This window comes from Theropithecus gelada, chromosome 20 (assembly GCF_003255815.1).
Source record: "Theropithecus gelada isolate Dixy chromosome 20, Tgel_1.0, whole genome shotgun sequence".
Classification (NCBI taxonomy): Eukaryota; Metazoa; Chordata; class Mammalia; order Primates; family Cercopithecidae; genus Theropithecus; species Theropithecus gelada.
The window spans coordinates 51,308,357-51,327,980 of record NC_037688.1 but is presented as its reverse complement, the minus strand read 5'-3'; the positions used below and the strand labels follow the sequence as shown (position 1 = coordinate 51,327,980).

Below are 19,624 nucleotides of genomic sequence, written 5' to 3'. Positions count from 1 at the left end.
TACAGGCACCCGCCACCTCGCCCGGCTAATTTTTTTTTTTTTTTTGTATTTTAGTAGAGACGGGGTTTCACCGTGTTAGCCAGGATGGTCTCGATCTCCTGAACTCGTGATCCGCCCGTCTCGGCCTCCCAAAGTGCTGGGATTACAGGCTTGAGCCACCGCGCCCGGCCAGAAAATTCTTAAAATAAAATTCGTAACCATTTCTGGAGTTACTTAAGCTTAGAAAACTGCTGCACGTTTATCGGTTTATATGCTGGAAGATGGCCCATTGAAGAATTGAAATGGAAATGTAAACAGAAAGGAGAGGACATGACTGGATGAGAGTGTCGACTGCGGCCAGCCTGGTTTAGATTGCCCTACATCTCTCTTGTGCTGGCGTCTCTGCAGCGACATCTCTTTCCATTGTAAAGTCTCATAGGACCCGTTAGACTCTGCTGAGATTTGGTTGGGTTTTTTTGTTTGTTCGTTTTCTTTGAGACAGAGTCTCATTCTGTCGCCCAGGCTGGAGTGCAGTGGCACGATCTCAACTCACTGCAGCCACTATCTCCCGGGTTCAAGCAATTCTGCCTCAGCCTCCCGAGTAGCCAGTATTACAGGCGTGCACCAACATGTCCGGCTAATTGTTGTATTTTTAGAAGAGATGGGGTTTCACCATGTTGGCCAGGCTGGTCTTGAACTCCTGACCTCATGATCCACCTGCCTCAACCTCCCAAAGTGCTGGGATTACACACGTGAGCCACTGTGCCCAGCCATGCTGTCTGAGTTATTTTCAAGAGAGCATCTCTTTGGGAAGTATCTTTGGGGGCTTTACTACAAGCTGAACTTTGGCCGGATCAGAAATGTCCTAAAAGTCAGCAATTCGGCCGAGCGCAGTGGCTCACGCCTGTAATCCCAGCACTTTGGGAGGCTGAGGCAGGTGGATCATGAGGTCAGGAGATCAAGACCATCCTGGCTAACATGGTGAAACCCCATCTCTACTAATAATAAGGACCTGGGCATGGTGGCGGGTGCCTGTAGTCTCAGCTACTTGAGAGGCTGAGGCAGGAGAACTGCTTGAACCCAGAAGGCAGAGGGCGCAGTGAGCCAAGGTCACGCCACTGCACTCCAGCCTGGGAGACAGAGTGAGACTCTGTCTCAAAAAAAAAAAAGGGAAAAGGCAACCCACAAAATGGGAGAAAATATTTGCAAATCATGTTTGATAAGGGGTTACTATCCAGAATATATAAAGAATGCCTACAACTCAACAACAAAATAACAAACCCAATTCAGAAATGGCGTTAGACTTGAATGTACATTTCTCCAAAGAAGAGACACAGGCAGCCAAAAAACACCTGAAAACATGCAGCGTCATTAGCAATTGGGGACATGCACATCAGAAACCCGTGAAATGCCAGTGCATGCCTGCTTGGATCGTGTGATGTAAAAATGGAAAATAAAAGTTGGTGAGGATGCGGTGAAACTGGAACCCTCATGCATTGCTGGTGGGAATGGAAAAGCGTGCAGTGGCTGTGGATACTGCCAGTTCCTCAGAGTTGAACAGGATTACCACATAACCGAACAATTCTGCTCTTAAGTATGTACTCAAAAGACTTGAAAACAAGGAGTCAAACACTAGATCCTTGCACCAGGATTATTCACAGTAGCCCAAGGGCGGGGATGACTCAGTTGTCCATCCACAGATGAATGGGTAAACAACATGTGGTCTGTCCATACAGTGGAATATTAAAGGAATGGAGCATTGACACACGCTGCAGCATGGATGAACCTTGAAAATATTATGCCAAGTATTTAAACATTTGACTTTGAGGCTGGGCACAGTGGCTCACGCCTATACTCCCAGCACTTTGGGAGGCTGAGGCAGGCGGATCACTTGAGCCCAGGAGTTTGAGGCGAGCTGGGCAACGTGGCAAAAACCATGTCTCTACAAAAAATACAAAAAATAGCCGGGTGTGGTGGCTCACGCCTGTAGTCCCCACTACTTGGGAGGCTGAGGTGTGAGGATCGCTTCAGCCCAGGAGGTAGAGGCTGCAGTGAGCCGAGATCACAGCACCGCACTCCCACCTGACTGAACAAGACTCTTGTCTCCAAAAAAAAAAAAAAATTGACTTTGATATTTAAGGAATCATTAATATTTGGAGTTCTGAGGGTGTTATTGTTATTTTTTAGAGGATGTTTTAAGAGCTACATCTTGAAATATGTATGGATAAATGAAATACCACATTTGTTTCAGAATAATCTGTAGAGGGTTTGGGGGGACTGAGGTCAGATGCACAAACATTTTTGTAAATTAAAAGATTATATGCCCTGGTTTTCATTGTCCATTTCAATGAGGGTAAAATTTTCTGAGTGAGTCTTGACTCGGTGGTTTGCCTGTTGCAGGATCATGTTTTCTTATGTGAAGGAGAAGAACCACAGTCGGACCTGACAGGTGAGCTTGTGTTTTCTTTCCCTTCTCTTGAGTGGCCTCATTCTTTCTGGAAGAGCTGCTGCTGTGTCCCCTGAGAATGAGGGTCTTTCTCTGCACCTTCCAGGCTACCTGATTAAAATAAGCTCGGGTGTGTCCACTGCAGGAGGATTCAGCATTTGAAGAAGGCTGGGGTGAAACCTTGGGACTTTGCGGTCTTGCTCATCAGCCTAGGCCCAGGGCCATGGGGTCGTCTCCCAGAAACGGATCTGTGTAGTGAAGGGCAGGCATCCCAAACTTACAGTGAACTCAAGGCCAAGCGCAGAGCTGGCAGAACTAATTGAGAAGAGAGGGGCCCGGGGAGGGGTGGGGGATGGGGAGGCGGGTGTCTCCATGGTGGGTCACCCCGGGGAGCGAGCCACTGCTCAGGCTGAGCGGCAGACTTCGACTCTCCCTGCGGCTCTTCAGCCTGACCGTGGGCATCGGTTTCTGCCTGTGGGTCTCCATTTCCCTTAACTAATGACCAAGATTTGTGGGATTTCATTCACCTTGGAAAAGTCCAGGGTAACAGCCACAGGGCCTGCCTTTGCCTCGCTAAGCCCTCGGCTAGGACACATTTGCTCTCCTCCTCATGGTCACTCTCAGGGAGCTTGAGATGGAAGAAATGGTGTCTAACAAGCAGTATGAAGAAACAATTCACTTAGGAAGAAATCTAGGAGTATTTACAGTAGCAAGCCCCAACTTTATGCCCATTTCAAAACTGCATCTGCTAATTGCAGTGAGTTGTTTTGGTAGCAGATGAAAAGCCTGTCTGTATTGTCTTCTCTTTCCCAGTTACAGCGTGAATTTCTTGCAAGTTGCTCTATGACACACTGTTTATTTCCACAGCCTGCCTGTCAGGGTCACGGGTTGCCTCTAACGCGATGGTGTGCTAACTGTGTCCCACAGCAGCAACAAGCATCCCAGCTGGAGCACAGCCAGGTGAGAAAGGCAGCGCCAAAGAAGCAGGCCTCGCCAAGGAGCAGGAGCCCACGCCCACAGTCGACAGCCACGAGCCCCGGCTGGGACCGCGGCCTCGCTCTCACAACAAGGTCCTAAACCCACCGGGAGGCAAATCCAGCATCTCCTTCTACTAAAAGAAGCCACTGCTCCACCCGGAGCCAGACCAGAAACTCAAGAGATAGGGTAGCAATGTTTTCATTTCCTTTTGCCCAAATGAGCGGGGTGGGAAGAGGGTTAGTCGTGTGTGAGCCTGGCTGCTCAGCGTCTCCACGGCCGTCTTGAGAGCTGCCTGGAGACCCGTGCCTTCCAGACGGCTGGGAGGTGCCTCTGTGGGGATGAAATGGGGCACCCCTAACCATCGCTCGTGTGTAGGCCAGGTTTGAGAGGAACTGGAAGGGGGGTGAGGGTGGGGAGGTGGGGCAGGGCATGGTCCTTGGATCAACAGTCTGCCAGCTGACTGGATGTCTAGGAATGACTGAAAGAAACCAAAACAACCTGTCCGCCGCTGCTGTGGAATGGAGGCGGCGTAAGCAGAAACACTAACAGTATATTGCCCTCTTAGCAGAACGGCTTCCATTCTGGAGATCACGGCTGCTAAATCCAGCGTCCCCACTTTATTTTACCCCCAGCGTATTTGTTCTGCAGTCTTTTCTTGAAACATCTTGATTGCTTTTCCTCGGCAGCTTTCAAAAAACCAAATAGTTGTTATCTGTCTTCTGCTTTATGGAAGATTTTTTTGGTGCCCTGACCCTCTGAAGTGCCCAGTTCCTGCCATCTGAAACCTCGGCCTGATCTGATCTCATGTCAGAGGGCTGGTCTTGGTCCTTTACATGCCAGTTTTGCTTGTGAGTTCTTCCTTTTTCCCCTCTTATCAGCCTTAAGTCTAGGCCTCTGTTGTTCTCCAATGAGGTAGACAGTTCCCTTCACAAGCCACAGTTCTTCCCATAAATGAGGCCTACTGACCTCTGCGGGACTTTCCAAATCTATTCAGATACATATGAGTAAGTGGCTTATTTAAGTTCCTCCTGTGTCTGTCTTTATTCCTTAATTGGTTGGTGGAAAGAAGAGATGCTTGGGAACCTTGGGTTCTTAGGTTTGAATTCTTTAATAACATCTAAAAAGCTATTTTTAAATACCAGCTTTACATAAATGATTGTTGACTCTGGTCTGTTTCTGACACCTTTCCAGAAAAAAGTCAGTTGTTCAGGTACACCAAAGAGGAAGAAGAGCTGTGTAGGCCACCCTCTACAAAGCTTTATAGAACCTCTGGATCTAACTCACAAACAAGCTTCCGCAAGAGACTACAGACCTTAGGCCAGGAGATGAAAGAGTTCAGTAGCAAAGTCACACCTGTCCAATTCCCTGAGCTTTGCTCACTCAGCTAATGGGATGGCAAAGGTGGTGTTGCTTTCATCTTCAGGCAGAAGCCCCTCCCCATCTCCCTAAAGGGCTGCAAGCTCAGTTCTCATGCTCTCCTTGGGTGGGCATCTGTTAACAGAGGAGAATGTCTGGGTGGTGGCAGCTTTGCTCTGAGTGCCTACAAAGCTAATGCTTGGTGCTAGAAACATCATCATTATTAAACTTTAGAAAAGCAGCAGCCATGTCCAGTGAGGCTCACGCTGCCTCAGTGCTTAAGTGCCTGCAGGCGCTGCCTGCCAAGCTCCCCTTCCTACACCTGGCACGCTGAGGGGTCTGCACAAGGCTTTGTCAACCAAAGACAGCTCCCCCTTTTGATTGCCTGTAGACTTTGGAGCCAAGAAACACTCTGTGTGCTCTGCATACACCTCACGTGGTTTAGCTTCAAAGTCATTGATGCAACTTAAAAGGAAACAGTTTAATGCTGGAAATGAACTACCATTTATAACTTTTTTTTTTAATTGAGAAAATGATTCACGAATTCCAAATCAGATTGCCAGGAAGAAATAGGACATGACCGTACTGGGATCTGTGATTCTCCCAGCCCCTGCTGTCCACTAGGTGAGAGGAAAAACTCTTTACTTCTGCCCCTGGCAGGGACTTCTGGGTAATGGGAGAAACCAGAGATGGGAATGAGGAAAATATGAACTTTAGCAGAAGCCTCTGGGCAGCTGTGACGGAGCCCCTGACGTTACTTTTCTCGCGTCTGTCCCGCCTTTCCCTCGCGGGATTCAGAGTGCTTAGTCTGGTCACTGGGAGAAGAGGAGTTCCTGCACATGCAAGTCCTGCTCTGTGGCTGTCATTTGCATTTGGGAGGTGTTCTGTACGTCTGTATGTTGGGGACTGCCTGTATTTGGAAGGTTTAAAAACCTAGCATCCTGTTCTCACCCTCTAAGCTGCATTGAGAAATGACTTGTCTCTGTATTTGTATTAAGCCTTAACACTTTTCTTAAGTGCATTCGGTGCCAACATTTTTCTAGAGCTATACCAAAACAAAAAGCCTGTACTCACATCACAATGTCATTTTGATAGGAGCGTTTTGTTATTTTTACAAGGCAGAATGGGGTGTAACAGTTGAATTAAACTTAGCAATCATGTGCTCAGAGCTTTTGCTGTCAGTTGTGTGTGTCCCTTACAGTCCCTTCCCCCACAGCTCTTCTTGCTGAAAGGGTTTGCCTGTTTGTTTTGTTGTTTTGCATTTAGCCAGAGGATGCCAAAATTAATCTTCTCAAAGCTTTGAGTACAATAATTGGGGGAATAAGCCAGTTTTGTTTTCTGTTTCTGTAACTTAAGTGAAGGGTTTTTTTCCCCTTGTATACCACTTGTCCTAACATATCCTTAAAGTGTTGAACCTGCCTCTGGCCTGGCTTGCAGTGCGTAGGTGAGGAGAAGCAGAGAGCTTGTCATGTTCAAGTCCTGTCAAGAAAACAGGTGGGCATGGTGGCTCGGGCCTCTAGTCTTTGGGAGGCCAGGGTGGGAGGATTACTTGAGCTCAGGAGTTTGAGACCAGCCTAGACAACATACTGGGACCCTGTCTCTACAAAAAAACTTTTTAAAATTAGCCGGGTGTGGTGGTACATGCCTGTAGTCCCAGCTACTCTGGAGGCGGAGTGAGACAGGAGGATCACTTGAGACCAGGAGATTGAGGCTGTAGTGAGTGATGATCATGCCACTGTACTTCAGCCTGGACCACAGAGCAAGACCCTGTGTCAAAAAAAGAAAAAAAAAATTGAGTTTCTTTCCTTCTGATGTATTAGCTGTTTTCATATGTCGTCAGACATACCTAATATCCTTACAGGCATTATGTGGATTCAGGGTAAACGTCTCAGACTGTGAGCCTGAGAGTCCCTCTCTAGAAGGCTCCACACCATTCTGCCTGCTAGATCGGGGCCAGATGAGATTAAAGTCAACGCTTGAGAAAGAAAACCAACATGCATTAACTGAAACACCATTTCCACTTGTTCATCTACAGGGTGTAGAGCGAATTCCAAGAACCCGGCTAGGCAATGACACACTAAGTTTCCTATTTCTAGTGGCTGCCAAAGCCATCAGCAAGCATGGAAACCTCTGAGAGTCTCAACTCCTCTGTCTCCAGAGGCCTGGCACTGGCCAAGTCTAGAAGGATGCAGGGTGGCGCCACCTGGTACAGGGTGAGGGTGTGAAGAACAGACCTCGAACGGTTGCCACCTCAAGCCCTGTGCCTTGTCCAGGAATACACAGGCTCTTTTGATGGCAGATAACTTTGCCGTATGATCTTTGTGGTGTGCCCTGTGAGCGTGTAGATGCCTCCTCCCGTGCTGGCTGCTTAATTTCTTCTGCGCTCATAATCCTTACCATCTTGAAGATCATCATTGAAATATTCCTGTTTTATGTGTGGCTACAAAGTGCTATCTAAAGATGCTCTCTAAAACTCAACTCACGAAGATGAGAGGAACATCACAGGGAACTGTGTGACTTCTTAGCAGGCATTAGGGCAGATACTTAGAAATTAAAGCTGAATTTTAGAAACTTACATCTTACATTTTACAAGCCTATCTTACATTTTAAGGTCTTTTAATGAGAAAAAGTTGCATCCCAAATAATATTTCCAAATCTGAAAGGAAGTCAACTCCTCTATTACTAGAAGTTCTTTCTTTTTTTTTTTAGACAGAGCCATTCTGTCACCCAGGCTGGAGTGCAGTGGCACAATCTCTGCTCACTGCAGCCTCAACCTCCCAGGCTCAAGTGATCCTCTCACCTCAGCCTCCCAAGTAGCTGGGACTGCGGGCATGCACCACCACGCCTGGCTGATTATTACTATTTTTTATTTTTATTTTTGGTAGAGTCTGGGTTTCACCTCCTCGGCCTCCCAAAGTGCTGGGATTACAGGTGTGAGCCACTGTGCCCAGCTGTAAGAGGTTCTGATTCAGCACCGCCTTTCAGGAGCAGGCCAGCTGTATGATTGCATAAGCGTCGAGAATTACCCAGCATATCATCTTGTTACAATTTCATTGTTGTAACCAACTTCAAGTAACAAATCTGCCCAATCATGGTAGTGATAATTAATCAATTGAGTTGATGGCCAAGTCTGTTGGCCTCTCCCTGTGGTAGCAGTGCTCCTAGTGTGCTACCTCAGGAATTCAAAGGGCTCAGATTTCTCAAAGGTATAAAGCAGAAGCTTTAAACATCCCCCAGAATGCAAGCTTGCTCTAACTTACTCACCAGGAAGGATTATAGATTACATCTGTTTGCCCAGCCTCGTCATTTTCACTTTATAGAACCTCACAACTCTCCATAGCCTTTATTGCACGTTATTTGCTGGAGATGGTGCCATGTGCCTTTCATGGATTAGCTGACATTCCTAATGAGCTGGATATTTTAGGCTGTTTTGCAGGCTTAGAAATGGAGATTTGGGGCCAGGTGCGGTGGCTCACACCTGTAATCCCAACACTAGGAGGCTGAGGCGGGTGGATCACCTGAGGTTGAGTTTGAGACCGGCCTGACCAGTATGGTAAAACCCCGTCTCTACTAAAAATTAGAAAAATTAGCTGGGTGTGGTGGCACGCACCTATAGTCCCAGCTACTCGGGAGGCTGAGGCAGGAGAATGGCTTGAACCTGGGAGGTGGAGGTAGCAGTGAGCTGAGATGGCGCCACTGCACTCTAGCCTGGGCAACAAAGTGAGACTCCATCTCAGGAAAAAAGAAAAGAAATGGAGATTTGGCAAAATTAAGTCACTTGGGATCCCAGGAAATTGGAATCTGAGACTGAAACCTCTTAGTGGGATGGTTGAACGTCTATACGGCAAATTACGTTGCAAGGAGAAAATGTGAAAACACAATAGGGCCTGGCATGGTGGCTGACACCTATCTAAGCACTTTGGGAGGCCAAGGGGAGGACCGCTTGAGGCCAGGGGTTCAAGACCAGCCAGGGTAACATAGTGAGACCTCCTCTACAAAAATGTTTTTGAAATTGGCCCAGCAGTGGTGGTGCACACCTGTAGACCCAACTACTTAGGAGGCTGAGGTAGGATCACTTGAGCCTAAGAGTTCAAGTGAGCCCTGATCATGCCAGTGCCTCCAGCCTGAGCAGCAGAGTGAGACCCTGCCTCTAAAAACTGAACCAAAAAAATTCAGTAGGGTGTCAGCTACGGGAGTTACTGTTCAGGTGCAATCAGGTTAGGATGAGAGGATCTGAACTGATGAGCATTTCAGTGGGTGAAAAACGGTAAGTGGCCATTCCTATTAGCATTAAGCAGTCACTGATGTGGTTTCATCAGAATTCACAATACATCTGTGGCTCCCAGTTTCAAAGTCTTGGGTTCATGGTGTCCCCCTGCCCAGCAAAATAAAGTGCAAATCTTACGGAGCAACACATTTTCAGTTCAGGCCTCAAGCACTTCCAGAGACAAAAGTCCAGGGGACAGTAGCTCAGAACGGGGGAAAGGGGAGCCTGAGCCAAGAGTCAACCAGGATGACACGCAGAATCAGACCTGCAAAGGCTGCAGATACTGTAGTTATGAGGCACACACACAAAGCTTAAAGATAAATACGTGGGTGGAAGTATAAGAGCCTATCAAAACTGCTAGAATATAAGAAATCAAATAGGACAAAAATACAATAATTGGCTGGGTGCAGTGGCTCACGCCTGTAATCCCCACACTCTGGGAGGCCAAGGGAGACGGGTGGATCACTTGAGGTCAGCAGTTCGAGACCAGCCTGGCCAACATGGTGAAACCTTGTCTCTACTAAAAAAAAAAAAAAAAAAAAAAAGATTCAGGCGTTAATGGCGCGTCGGTAGTCCCAGCTACTCAGGAGGCTGAGGCACGAGAATCGCTTGGACCCAGGAGAAGGTTACAGTGAGCCGAGATCGTGCCATTGCATTCCAGCCTGGGCGACAAGAGCGAAACACCGTCTCAAAAAAAAAAAAATCGCTGAAATTAATAACCCAGTGGATGGGTTAAACAGATTGCACATAGCTGAAAAGAAACCGAAAATCTGGCCGGGCGCGGTGGCTCTCGCCTGTCATCCCAACACTCTGGGAGGTGGAGGCGGGCGGATCACTTGAGACCAGCCTGGCCAACATGGCGAAACCCCGTCTCTAAAATACCAAATACTAAAAGTACAAAATTAGCTGGTCTGTAATCCCAGCTACTCCGGAGGCTGAGGCAGGAGAATCACTTGAACCCGGAAGGCGGAGGTTGCAGTGAGCCGGGATCGCGCCACTGCACTCCAGCCTGGGGGACAGAGCGAAACTCCATCTCAAAAAAAAAAAAAAAAACACGAAAATCTGAAGCAGTCACACAGTGCGTTAGGGACAAGTGGGCGAAAGGAAGGAGGCCACGCTGCTGGGTTTCAGGATGAGATGGGCGTTGAGGGTGCATTCACAGAATCCCGGGGGGAGCCAGCTGACTGCGGAAGGCACTAGGAAGGGAGGCGCTGGGCGCGGACTGAGCGGGGCGCAGTGCTGTAGGGAACGCAGGCTCATCAGGGCGGCCGGGGTGGAGACGCAGGCGCTGAGCCTTCACCTAAAGCCGCCGGTGTGTGCAGAGCCCGGAGATGCGACCGAGGTCACCGAAAGCCCAGGGTGGCGGGGACGTGCTCAAGGTACCGCGCGCTGGGGATACCGACCACCGCCGCCCCGCGGATCCCACCATCCTGGAGAACATCTCCCTCTGCCCTCCTCAGCCAAGCTTCCGGCCCGAAGCCCGGCTTCCTCTGACGTCACGGCCCCTGCGCCCCCTGGCGTCGCGGCTGCGGCTGGGCGCGCGGGCACCGCCCCCTCTGGCTGGAGGGCGGGACTTCCGGCGAATGAGTGACGGGCGCTTCCTCGGCAGCAGCGGCGGCGGCTGAGCCCTGAGGCGACAGCAGCTGCGGGAGGCGACGGGCCGCGGCCTGCGGGACCTGAGGCAGCCGGGGAGGGCCGGGCGCGCCGGCCAGATAGCGAGCCGCGCTGGCGGCGGCGGTGGCCGCGATGATGGAGATCCAGATGGACGAGGGCGGCGGCGTGGTGGTGTACCAGGACGACTACTGCTCCGGCTCTGTGATGTCGGAGCGGGTGTCGGGCCTGGCGGGCTCCATCTACCGCGAGTTCGAGCGCCTCATCCACTGCTACGACGAGGAGGTGGTCAAGGAGCTCATGCCGCTGGTGGTGAACGTGCTGGAGAACCTAGACTCGGTGCTCAGCGAGAACCAGGAGCACGAGGTGGAGCTGGAGCTGCTGCGCGAGGACAACGAGCAGCTGCTCACCCAGTACGAGCGCGAGAAGGCGCTGCGCAGGCAGGCGGAGGAGGTGCGTGGGCCGCGGGACCCGCCCGCATCCCCGTCGCGGACCCCCAGCCAGCCCCGGGTCCGGGACCCACACCTGTCCCGACCTCAGACCTCGCCCCGGCGCCCCGGACCCCCAGACCCCGCCCCGAGACCCGCCTGGACCCCCATCCCCCTCCCCGGGACTTCCCCACCCCCTGTGCCCGCCGTGAGACACCTCCCTAGAGCACCCCCCGCCTGCCCCGGGACCCCACCCCGATCCCCGGGGACCCCCTTTTCCGCCCAGGCCTGGGCCCTGACCCCCTCCTCCGGGCCCCCAGCCCTGAACGCTCAGCCCCAAACCCGATGTGCCTGGCATCATCCCCGAGAGCTCAGCTTCAAAGCCAGGCCTCACTCTCCCCTCCCCACCCACCTCTGCATGCCAATTCCCTTTGCTTTCGTGCGTGTGTTCAGTCAAAACCGTTTCCCGACCCCAAGTGCTACCTCTGTCGGCTGCCATTCTAAACCCACCTGGAAAAGGAATGTTTGGTGTTCTTAGGGTGCTGCAGCCGTCTGTTGATGTTGGAGACCTTGCCTTGTCCCTAAGCCCGCATTTTGAAGGTCTGTGACATGGGTGAATTGGGTGGTTGATGTAAACACAGAACAAGGCCGCAGGCGGGCTGCTCCTCTGTCAGCAGAAGGAACACTCGAGTTCTGGAGGTGATCTCTTTGCCCCTTGGTGCCTTGCTTGGCGAGATTGTTAGCTGATGTAGCCAGGGCTGAGAAACCACTCTGGCTTCTGAGGAGTTAAAAGTCTGAGTTGGAAGCGTTTAATTCTGTACTAGGATGTCTCCATAACCTGGAAATCGCTTATTTGTGAAGCAGTTACAAGAGCCGTGCCCTGTGGGGAGCTCCACTTCGCTACATTCATTCACCATCAGATACTGAGCTCGGCCTGCCTGCGTGTGGGCCCAGAGCCTCGCCCTTTGTGGGAAACAGGTTCAGGGAGGCTGGTTCCCATCCCTACTTTGCCTCTGTGACCTTGGCCTGTCGACTGCCTGGGGTTTGATTTTCCATCAAAGGAGTGAATTGCACTAGGCCGATCTCTAAGCCCAGAAATTGCCTCATTCTAGGAGTTAGGTAATGCTGTTTGACTTATGAATAGACGTGTCTTAGGAAATGAGCTTCAGTTCCTTTTCAATTAATTTGGATTAACACATTCTTGACTTTAATAGGAAAATAAAAGATGGTGTCAGTATTTTGGCTTTTTCTGAAACCAAGGTGATTTATGGCCTAGTTTGATTTAAAGCGTGTTTATAAAAATAATAACAGTATGTTATATCATTCCTCCTTTACTGCGGTTTCTATTACGTTTGGGTCATGTCTGTCAGGAGGCGGTTGTGTGTTGATTGGAATGCCGCGGTTCCAGCAAAACTGAGTTAAAGTTCTCAACCTAAGGGAACGCAAGGGTTCATGGATTTTGGAGCTCAGGGTGACTGTAGGCATTTTACTGGGAAGGAAACTTGTCCCAAGAAGTGGAGGGGCTGAACCAAGGTCACCCACCCCAGAAGTGCCCAGCCAGGATGCAGAGTGAACCCGATGCTGGCCTGGGTGCTTGCTTCCATGCCAGGCAGCTGCAGGCACCGGAGGGCTGCTCCCCAGAAGCCTGGAGTGCCAGGGCTCCCCTCGCTCAGCTGTGGAGCTGTGGTTGCCCTGCTCTGCTGGGCACTGCCCTCCACTTCTCTCCCACACTCAGTGGCCTGACCTAGATTTCAGGTGGGTTTCTTTTCTTTCACCTTGTACCTATGTGGTCAGTATAGTGGACGAGAAGGAACTGACAGGAGAAAATCAAGATGGACAACGTTAAGGCTAGAAATTATAACCTTGCCGCTTAAAAATGAGCTCTGCATGGGATAGGCGCTGCCCAGCTCTGTGCGGTTCACATGTAAGCTGCCGTGAGTGCATCTGCCCTCCCCCAGGACTCCCGCTGGACTGAGCTGGCGGGTGTGCTTGCGGTTTGCAAAGCTATCGCCTTTAGTCTGAGACCCACCATTGCCCCAGCTCTTTAGAGAAGCTGCAGGGAGAGCTTCGGAGCGGAGCCCTGAAGCCAACCAATGCTTGGCCAGCATGGAGGCTGTGATTAAACGCTAATAGTGCGCCCTTGGAAAGACCTGAGGGCCTTACAACTAAGGAAAAGGGCTCGATGCTGTCAACATTTGGCATGCCTCCTCCTCTACTGAATCAAGCAGACCTTCATTTCCAGCTTTGTAGACCATTGCGCCCCGTGGGTCAGCGTCTTGTCTAGGCAGGGACTTGTGATCACATAGACGTGTGTCTGATAAGAGGGCAGCGGGACGTCACTCGCTGCAGGCATGTCTTGTTGCAGAGGAGCTCCTGGGTGAGCTGTCAGCAGAAGCTCCGTCCCCAGCCACTCAGCTCAAGAAGGCTTAGTCAGAGCTGAGTAACCTGAGCCACTGCAGCCTCTGAGCAGACAGAATCTGCAGGGTTTTGAAAAAGCCTGAGCAGAGCAGACATCCCTGTTCCCATCTTCTTGCCGGTAATAACCACAGTGATTCCCAGTGTGCTCTGAGACCAGGCAGCTGGGTGTATGGGAGTGACGGGAGCTAGAGAGGGTGGGGTCTCCCGAGAGAGTGACCCAAGCCGTGGAGTCTGCAGACCCCAGCCTGAGTGTCAGCCCGGCCCTCAGGAGCCACACACCCTGGGTCCATCCTCTTCCCCTCGCTGGGCTGCAGTGGCCGCGGACTTCGCAAGTCAGTTTCATCTCAAGATCCAAGCACCATCACTGGCTGTTGGTTGCCTGGAGAACTGTGGGCAGGCAGATGTAGCAGAGTCAGGGCAGAGCCCTTGACGGCTTCTCAGGGCCACCGTGGACGGCAGGCACCGGACATTGCTGTCTACCTACCAGACAGTGCAGTTTCTGGTTGTGCAGTTTCTGTTACAAAGTTTTTTAAATCCCTCAAGTTCTTTCTCAGTGGAAAAGAAGGTGGGAAACGGCAGCCGAACGGGGTGGGGGCTGGCGAGGAGCAGATGCTGCCTCCACATGCGCCGTCCGGTGCAGCTCCAGAGGAGGCTGTGCAGAGCCACCACGTTTGCCGTGCTTACCCGGGCAGCAAAGAGCCCTTAGCCCGTAGTGATCAACCGCTTAGCTCACAAGAGGAGAAATAAGGTGTGAGCGATGACATGTGAGTATTAGGAGTCATTATTTGCCTTAAAATCTTCTTAACCCTAAAGAAACTGCTGCTGGTAACAGCCCCCAGGCTCATGGTGGCAGCTGGAGCGGGTGTTCTCTCAACAAGACCAGATCATGATGTTTGCTGATCATTCAGCATTTGATGCTATGTAAGGAAAGGATGCAAGGAAAGACAGTTTTATCCAAAACTTACTTTTTCCTAGTTAAATAAAAGTTATCAGCCGGGCACAGTGGCTCACATCTGTAATCCCAGCACTTTGGGAGGCTGAGGCAGGCAAGAGATGAGGTCTCACCATGTTGCCCAGGCGGGTCTCAAACTCCTGGACTCAAGCAATCCTCCCACCTCAGCTTCCCAACATTTGACATTGAACTCCTGACCTCCTCATCTCAGGTCAGGAGTTCGAGACTAGCCTGGCCAACCTGGCAAAACCCCGTCCCTACTAAAAAAACAAAAGAAAAAAAATTAACCGGATGTGGTGGCGGCGCCTGCAGTCCCAGCTACTCGGGAGGCTGAGGCAGGAGAATCACTTGAACCTGGGAGGAGGATGTTCTGGTGAACTGAGATCACACCACTGCACTCCAGCCTGGGCGACAAGAGTGAGACTCTGTCTCTAAATAAATAAATAAATTTCATTCATTTCCTAGAGTATTTGGGTAGGATTCAGCTGGAGAAAACAAATACCATCATCCTGCTCTACAGAGATGATCAGTCTGCCATTTTTTCCTCTTTTTTTTTTCTTCCTCCGCCCCAGATGATCTGCAGGAAGTTTTTTCCATAAATGAATTAAGATGCATCAGGAATTTTTATTTTTGTTTTTCATATGACGAATAGTAAATTCACCACTGCTTGGCCAGAGTGTGTGATTTCTTCTCCTGCCATGTTATGATATTAAGAACAGTTTTTTTAAAAATGTTTTTTAGGCCGGGCGCGGTGGCTCAAGACTGTAATCCCAGCACTTTGGGAGGCCGAGACGGGTGGATCACGAGGTCAGGAGATCGAGACCATCCTGGCTAACGCGGTGAAACCCCGTCTCTACTAAAAAATACAAAAAACTAGCCGGGCGAGGTGGCGGGCGCCTGTAGTCCCAGCTACTCGGGAGGCTGAGGCAGGAGAATGGCGTGAACCCGGGAGGCGGAGCTTGCAGTGAGCTGAGATGGCGCCACTGCACTCCAGCCTGGGCGACAGAGCGAGACTCCGTCTCAAAAAAATAAAAATAAAAATAAAAATGTTTTTAAAATGAAGCTATCAAAATGGGGCCGCCAGAGCTGCCTTTCCTAGGTGCCTCTGAAAGCTGGTCTGGTGTAGCAGCACCACTCACCAGGAGTACAGCAGTCTCCCTAAAAGTGGAACAAATACTTGTAGGAACCATGGAGAAGGAGGTACCTGCTAGCCAGAGGGAACACGGGACAGAGGCCAAAGTGGCTTGGAGGCTGCTGGGCGCAGCCTGCCCCTCTGCCCCTCTGCTGCGGGAGCTCCTGGACCACACTGGCAGCAGTCAGACAGGGCCAAGAGCTGAGAGAAGTCAGTTCTTCCAAAATTAAGATTTCTAAATGAAATATCTGTTTGAATTTTAAGTTTTTAAAAACTGTTTTGAAATAATGTCCAGAAAGGTTGCAGAATTAACACTCCTCACCCAGCGTCCCAAGTGCGGGCGTCTTCCCACACTGCTTTCTCTGGCTGTGTGAGGGGCTCAGGGGTCCCTGTGTTCTTGTTGTGTCCTATGTTCTGCGGTGGCCCTTCATTCTCTGCTCTTTGTGACCTTGACCACTGCGTCAGTCACTTTGCAGCTGTGCCTCGGTCTGGCTGATGGGCCCTGGGGACCAGACATGGGGCACGTCCTCAGGCCTCAGCAGGAAGACCCATGGCGTGCAGAGCCTGCTAGATCCTTAATCTGTGCCAGATGGGCATGAGGTGAGGGGCACATGATTTTTGGATGGGTCCCTTTCCCCAGGTTCCCATTTATTATCAGGGCGGGAGGATGAGCTGTTAGTGCATGAAAATCACTGCAGAAGATCGCCAGGAGCTGCATGGAGTGCCGGCTCTCTGGACTTGTTTTCCTTTGCTCTGTTGAAAGTTGGGCTCCCAAAGCCAGGCGCAGTGGCTCACGCCTGTAATCCCAACACTTTGAAAGGCTGAGGCGGGTGGATCATGAGGTCAGGAGTTTGAGACCAGCCTGGCCAGTATGGTGAAACCCCGTTTCTACTAAAAATACAAAAATTAGCTGGGTGTGGTGGTGCACGCCTGTAATCCCAGCTACTTGGAAGGCTAAGGCAGGAGAATCGCTTGAACACAGGAGGCGGAGGTTGCAGTGAGCCGAGATCGCAATGCCACTGCACTCCAGCCTGGGCAATAGAGGGAGACTCCGTCTCAAAAAAAGAAAGAAAGTTGGGGTCCCGAGCTCCCCTTGTCACCCTGAGTGTCCATCTGCCACTAGGTCCTGCTGTTCTTTTGGCCTCAGGAGTTCTTTAATGCCCCCACTTTTCATCTCCTTTGCTGCTTTCTGCTTCCAGTCACCACCATCCCAGGGTCTCCTGGCCACTCCCACCCCCGCCACTTCGCCAGCCCAGAGAACCCTCACAAAGCATAGCTGGTCTCTGAGTGCTAGGCTGGATTCCAGGCAGGGGCATTAGCTGATTGCTCTCCTGAGGCAGACTGGACGTCTCAGACGCCGATAACATGAGGGGATCTGAGTGACAAGGTGGGCCAGGACACTGGGTGGACAGAGTGAGGCTGTCTCCCCCAGGTGATCCCCCACCCGGCCCACCTGTCACCAGCCTCACCTGCCTCTGGTCTTCTGGCCGCCCCCCGTCCTGCAGACCTGCAGCTCCTGCCAGCTAGACCACCTCCCCCCACCCCACTCTCGGGGTTTACCTGGCCAGTTCCCGTCCCTGCCTGATTTGCTGGTGTCTGCCTCCCCAGTGCACCTGCAGAGAAGCCCCCATCACCCACCCTGCCCGCCCCTGCCTGGGGAACTGGCACAACTTCCACAACTTAAGCCGTTCCCTGCCAACAAGGGGCCGGCACCCTCTGGTTCATTCAGCCTGAGCCTGTTGTTTCTCTCGGCACACCCGGAGATGCTGGTCATCTGTGTGTGTGGATAAGGGGAAGCCGGCTTCCCCTGCCTCTGCGCACATCTCACCGAACTGTGCAGTTCCTGAAGGTCAAGGACTGTCTCTTCGGAGCAGCCTTTCTGTCTGACAGAACATTCTGGGATGATGGAAATGTTGTATTTGGTGCTGTCTACTTCAGTAGCTGCTGGCCACATAGGGCCATTGAGCATTTTAGGTGTGACTCATGGAACTGACGAACTGGGTTTTTAGTTGTATTTACTTATTTTAGAGATGAGGTCTTGCCATGTTGCCCAGGCTGGTATCAAACTCCTGGACCAAAGCAATCATCCCACCTCAGCCTCCCGATTAGCTGGGACTACAGGCTCATGCCACCATGCCCGGCTGTGTTTTATTTTAATTAATGTAAACATGTGGCCAAGGCTTCCATACCGGACAGTGCGGCTGTGGGCAGTCTAGCTGAGCTGCCTGCGCGTAAGGGCAGATGGTGAGTTACTCAGCTTCATGCAAGAAAGGTAGATGCTTAAAGGGTGGGTTTGTTTCCTGTTTAATGAACATTTTCCAGAAAGTGGGGGGATCCCGTAGCAGTGGGTTTCAGATACAGGAGACCAGACAGGAGAAAATATTGTGAGATGGGAAAGTGGATGCCAGCAACAGGAAACAGCAGAGAGGGGCTGAAGTTCTCGAAAGGCCAAGAAGAGCCTGGTGGGAAATCGGTCTTACCTCAGAACTGCCTGTGCTCAGGGCACAGGATCGACTTTTTCGCCTTGGGCTGCTTTTTCTTTTCTTTCTGTGGGTGAGAATTTTATTGCAGTATCATTGATATACCCTGAACTGTACATACTTAAGGAGTACAATTTGATGAGTTTTGAAATATGTATGCACACCTGAAGCCATCCCTGCAGTCCAAGCAGTGTAGATGCCCAGACCCCAGAGTTCCCTGTGCCCTGTGTAACCCCCCTCTGACCCCTCCTTGCCCCACCTGTCCCCAGGTAACCACTGATCTGCCTTCTGTCACTGTAGGTTGATTTGCATTTTCTAGAGCTTTGCATAATGGCCTCCTGCAGTGCATACGTGGTTTCCTATGACCTCCTCCACTCAGTACAGTGATTCGGGGACTCACCCAGACCGTGTGTCCTTTCTCCATGGCCAAGCAGGGTCCCACCAGTGCTGTTTGTCCATCCGCCTGCCTGCAGGGGAGCTGGGCGGCTTGCTTTTACGTAACCTTCACGCGTGAGCGGTTTGTAAGCCCGCTCACCCCGGGGCAGGGTGTTGGGCCAAGCACTGCTCGGGATAGGCTGGCGGTGAAACCCAGAGGCTAGAATCTGCTTATGAGGGGGATGAGTCTTTGCGGAGACCCTTAGAGCCCAAAACATCATTACCCTGTTGCATTTTTTTTTGAGCCACTGTTAGGGCAAGAGATCCGGGGCATGCCACGTGAAATGCGACAGGGCCTTTCCTCAAGATGGCTCCTCTGTGCGGTGGGTTTCCCACACAGGGCCTAAGGCATTTCGATTCTTGTTATCAACAACCAGATTCAAAACTTGCCTTTCGTTTAAGTTTCTGGGTGCCCTTTCCTCCCCAGGCCTCTGGGGAGTTTTGGGCCCCTGTTCCCTAACCTTTCCCCAGCCAGCCTTCCCATCACCTTTCCTTCTCCCCAGGAAATGAATTCCCAGATAAATGCACAGTCCCAGTGAGCCCTTGCACAGGTGTGTCTCTACGTCCCTGCCTGAGGTTAGAGCATTCATGTTTTGAGAGCAAGGACCCTTTGTCTACTGAGAAGAGCGAACTGAGGCACGGTTAGCAGGCCCCCCGTTCAGTGCAACCAGAGGGAGTCAGAGGCTGGGGCTGGTTAGGAAGTTTCAGAAGCCAGTGTAAACTCCTAAGAATGCGCCCAGAGAATAAAAGTTTACTTGAGAATAATTTTTCCCAGGGAGATGTTTCATAGGATGGGACATTTAAGTTGGGTTTTAGTTTTATCTTCATTTTTCTTCCGCTGGTACCAACCATATAAATTTATATATATATATCTATATATGTGTGTGTATATATATCCCAATACAAATGTATATGTACTAGTAAGACAGATGGGGAAATATATATATACATTTCCCCATCTGTCTTACCCATTCTTGAAAATCAGTGTGTATTCAACTAGTTGGGATTTGTTTCATGTGGACGCTGAACCGAGCAGTCCCTTTCACAGAAACGTGAGGAAGCCTTGCTTTTCAACCTGATTTTTGGATTCCCGAGCTGGTGTCCGGATCTCTCCGCCCCACATGTAACACCTGAATGGAGAA

The 19,624-nt window shown here is 50.9% G+C and overlaps 2 protein-coding genes across 7 annotated transcripts in view; both read left to right on the top strand.

Moving 5' to 3' along the window:
• JPT2 (Jupiter microtubule associated homolog 2) overlaps nt 1–5,928 on the top strand; it is a 21,460-nt gene extending 15,532 nt beyond the window's left edge. The window contains exons 4-6 of one of the 3 annotated variants that reach the window (XM_025370004.1): nt 2,380–2,428; nt 3,353–3,385; nt 4,595–5,927. In XM_025370004.1, the coding sequence (XP_025225789.1) occupies nt 2,380–2,428; nt 3,353–3,385; nt 4,595–4,791 (279 nt within the window). In that variant the 3' untranslated portion in view covers nt 4,792–5,927. Of the gene's footprint in view, nt 1–2,379; nt 2,429–3,352 lie in introns of all 3 variants that reach the window. The other 2 variants (XM_025370005.1, XM_025370002.1) reach the window with 2 other exon arrangements.
• Nucleotides 5,929–10,602: 4,674 nt separating this feature from the next.
• MAPK8IP3 (mitogen-activated protein kinase 8 interacting protein 3) overlaps nt 10,603–19,624 on the top strand; it is a 61,662-nt gene continuing 52,640 nt past the window's right edge. For all 4 annotated transcript variants that reach the window (XM_025371010.1, XM_025371012.1, XM_025371013.1 and 1 more), the window contains exon 1: nt 10,603–11,090. In XM_025371010.1, the coding sequence (XP_025226795.1) occupies nt 10,773–11,090 (318 nt within the window). In that variant the 5' untranslated portion in view covers nt 10,603–10,772. The remainder of the gene's footprint in view (nt 11,091–19,624) is intronic.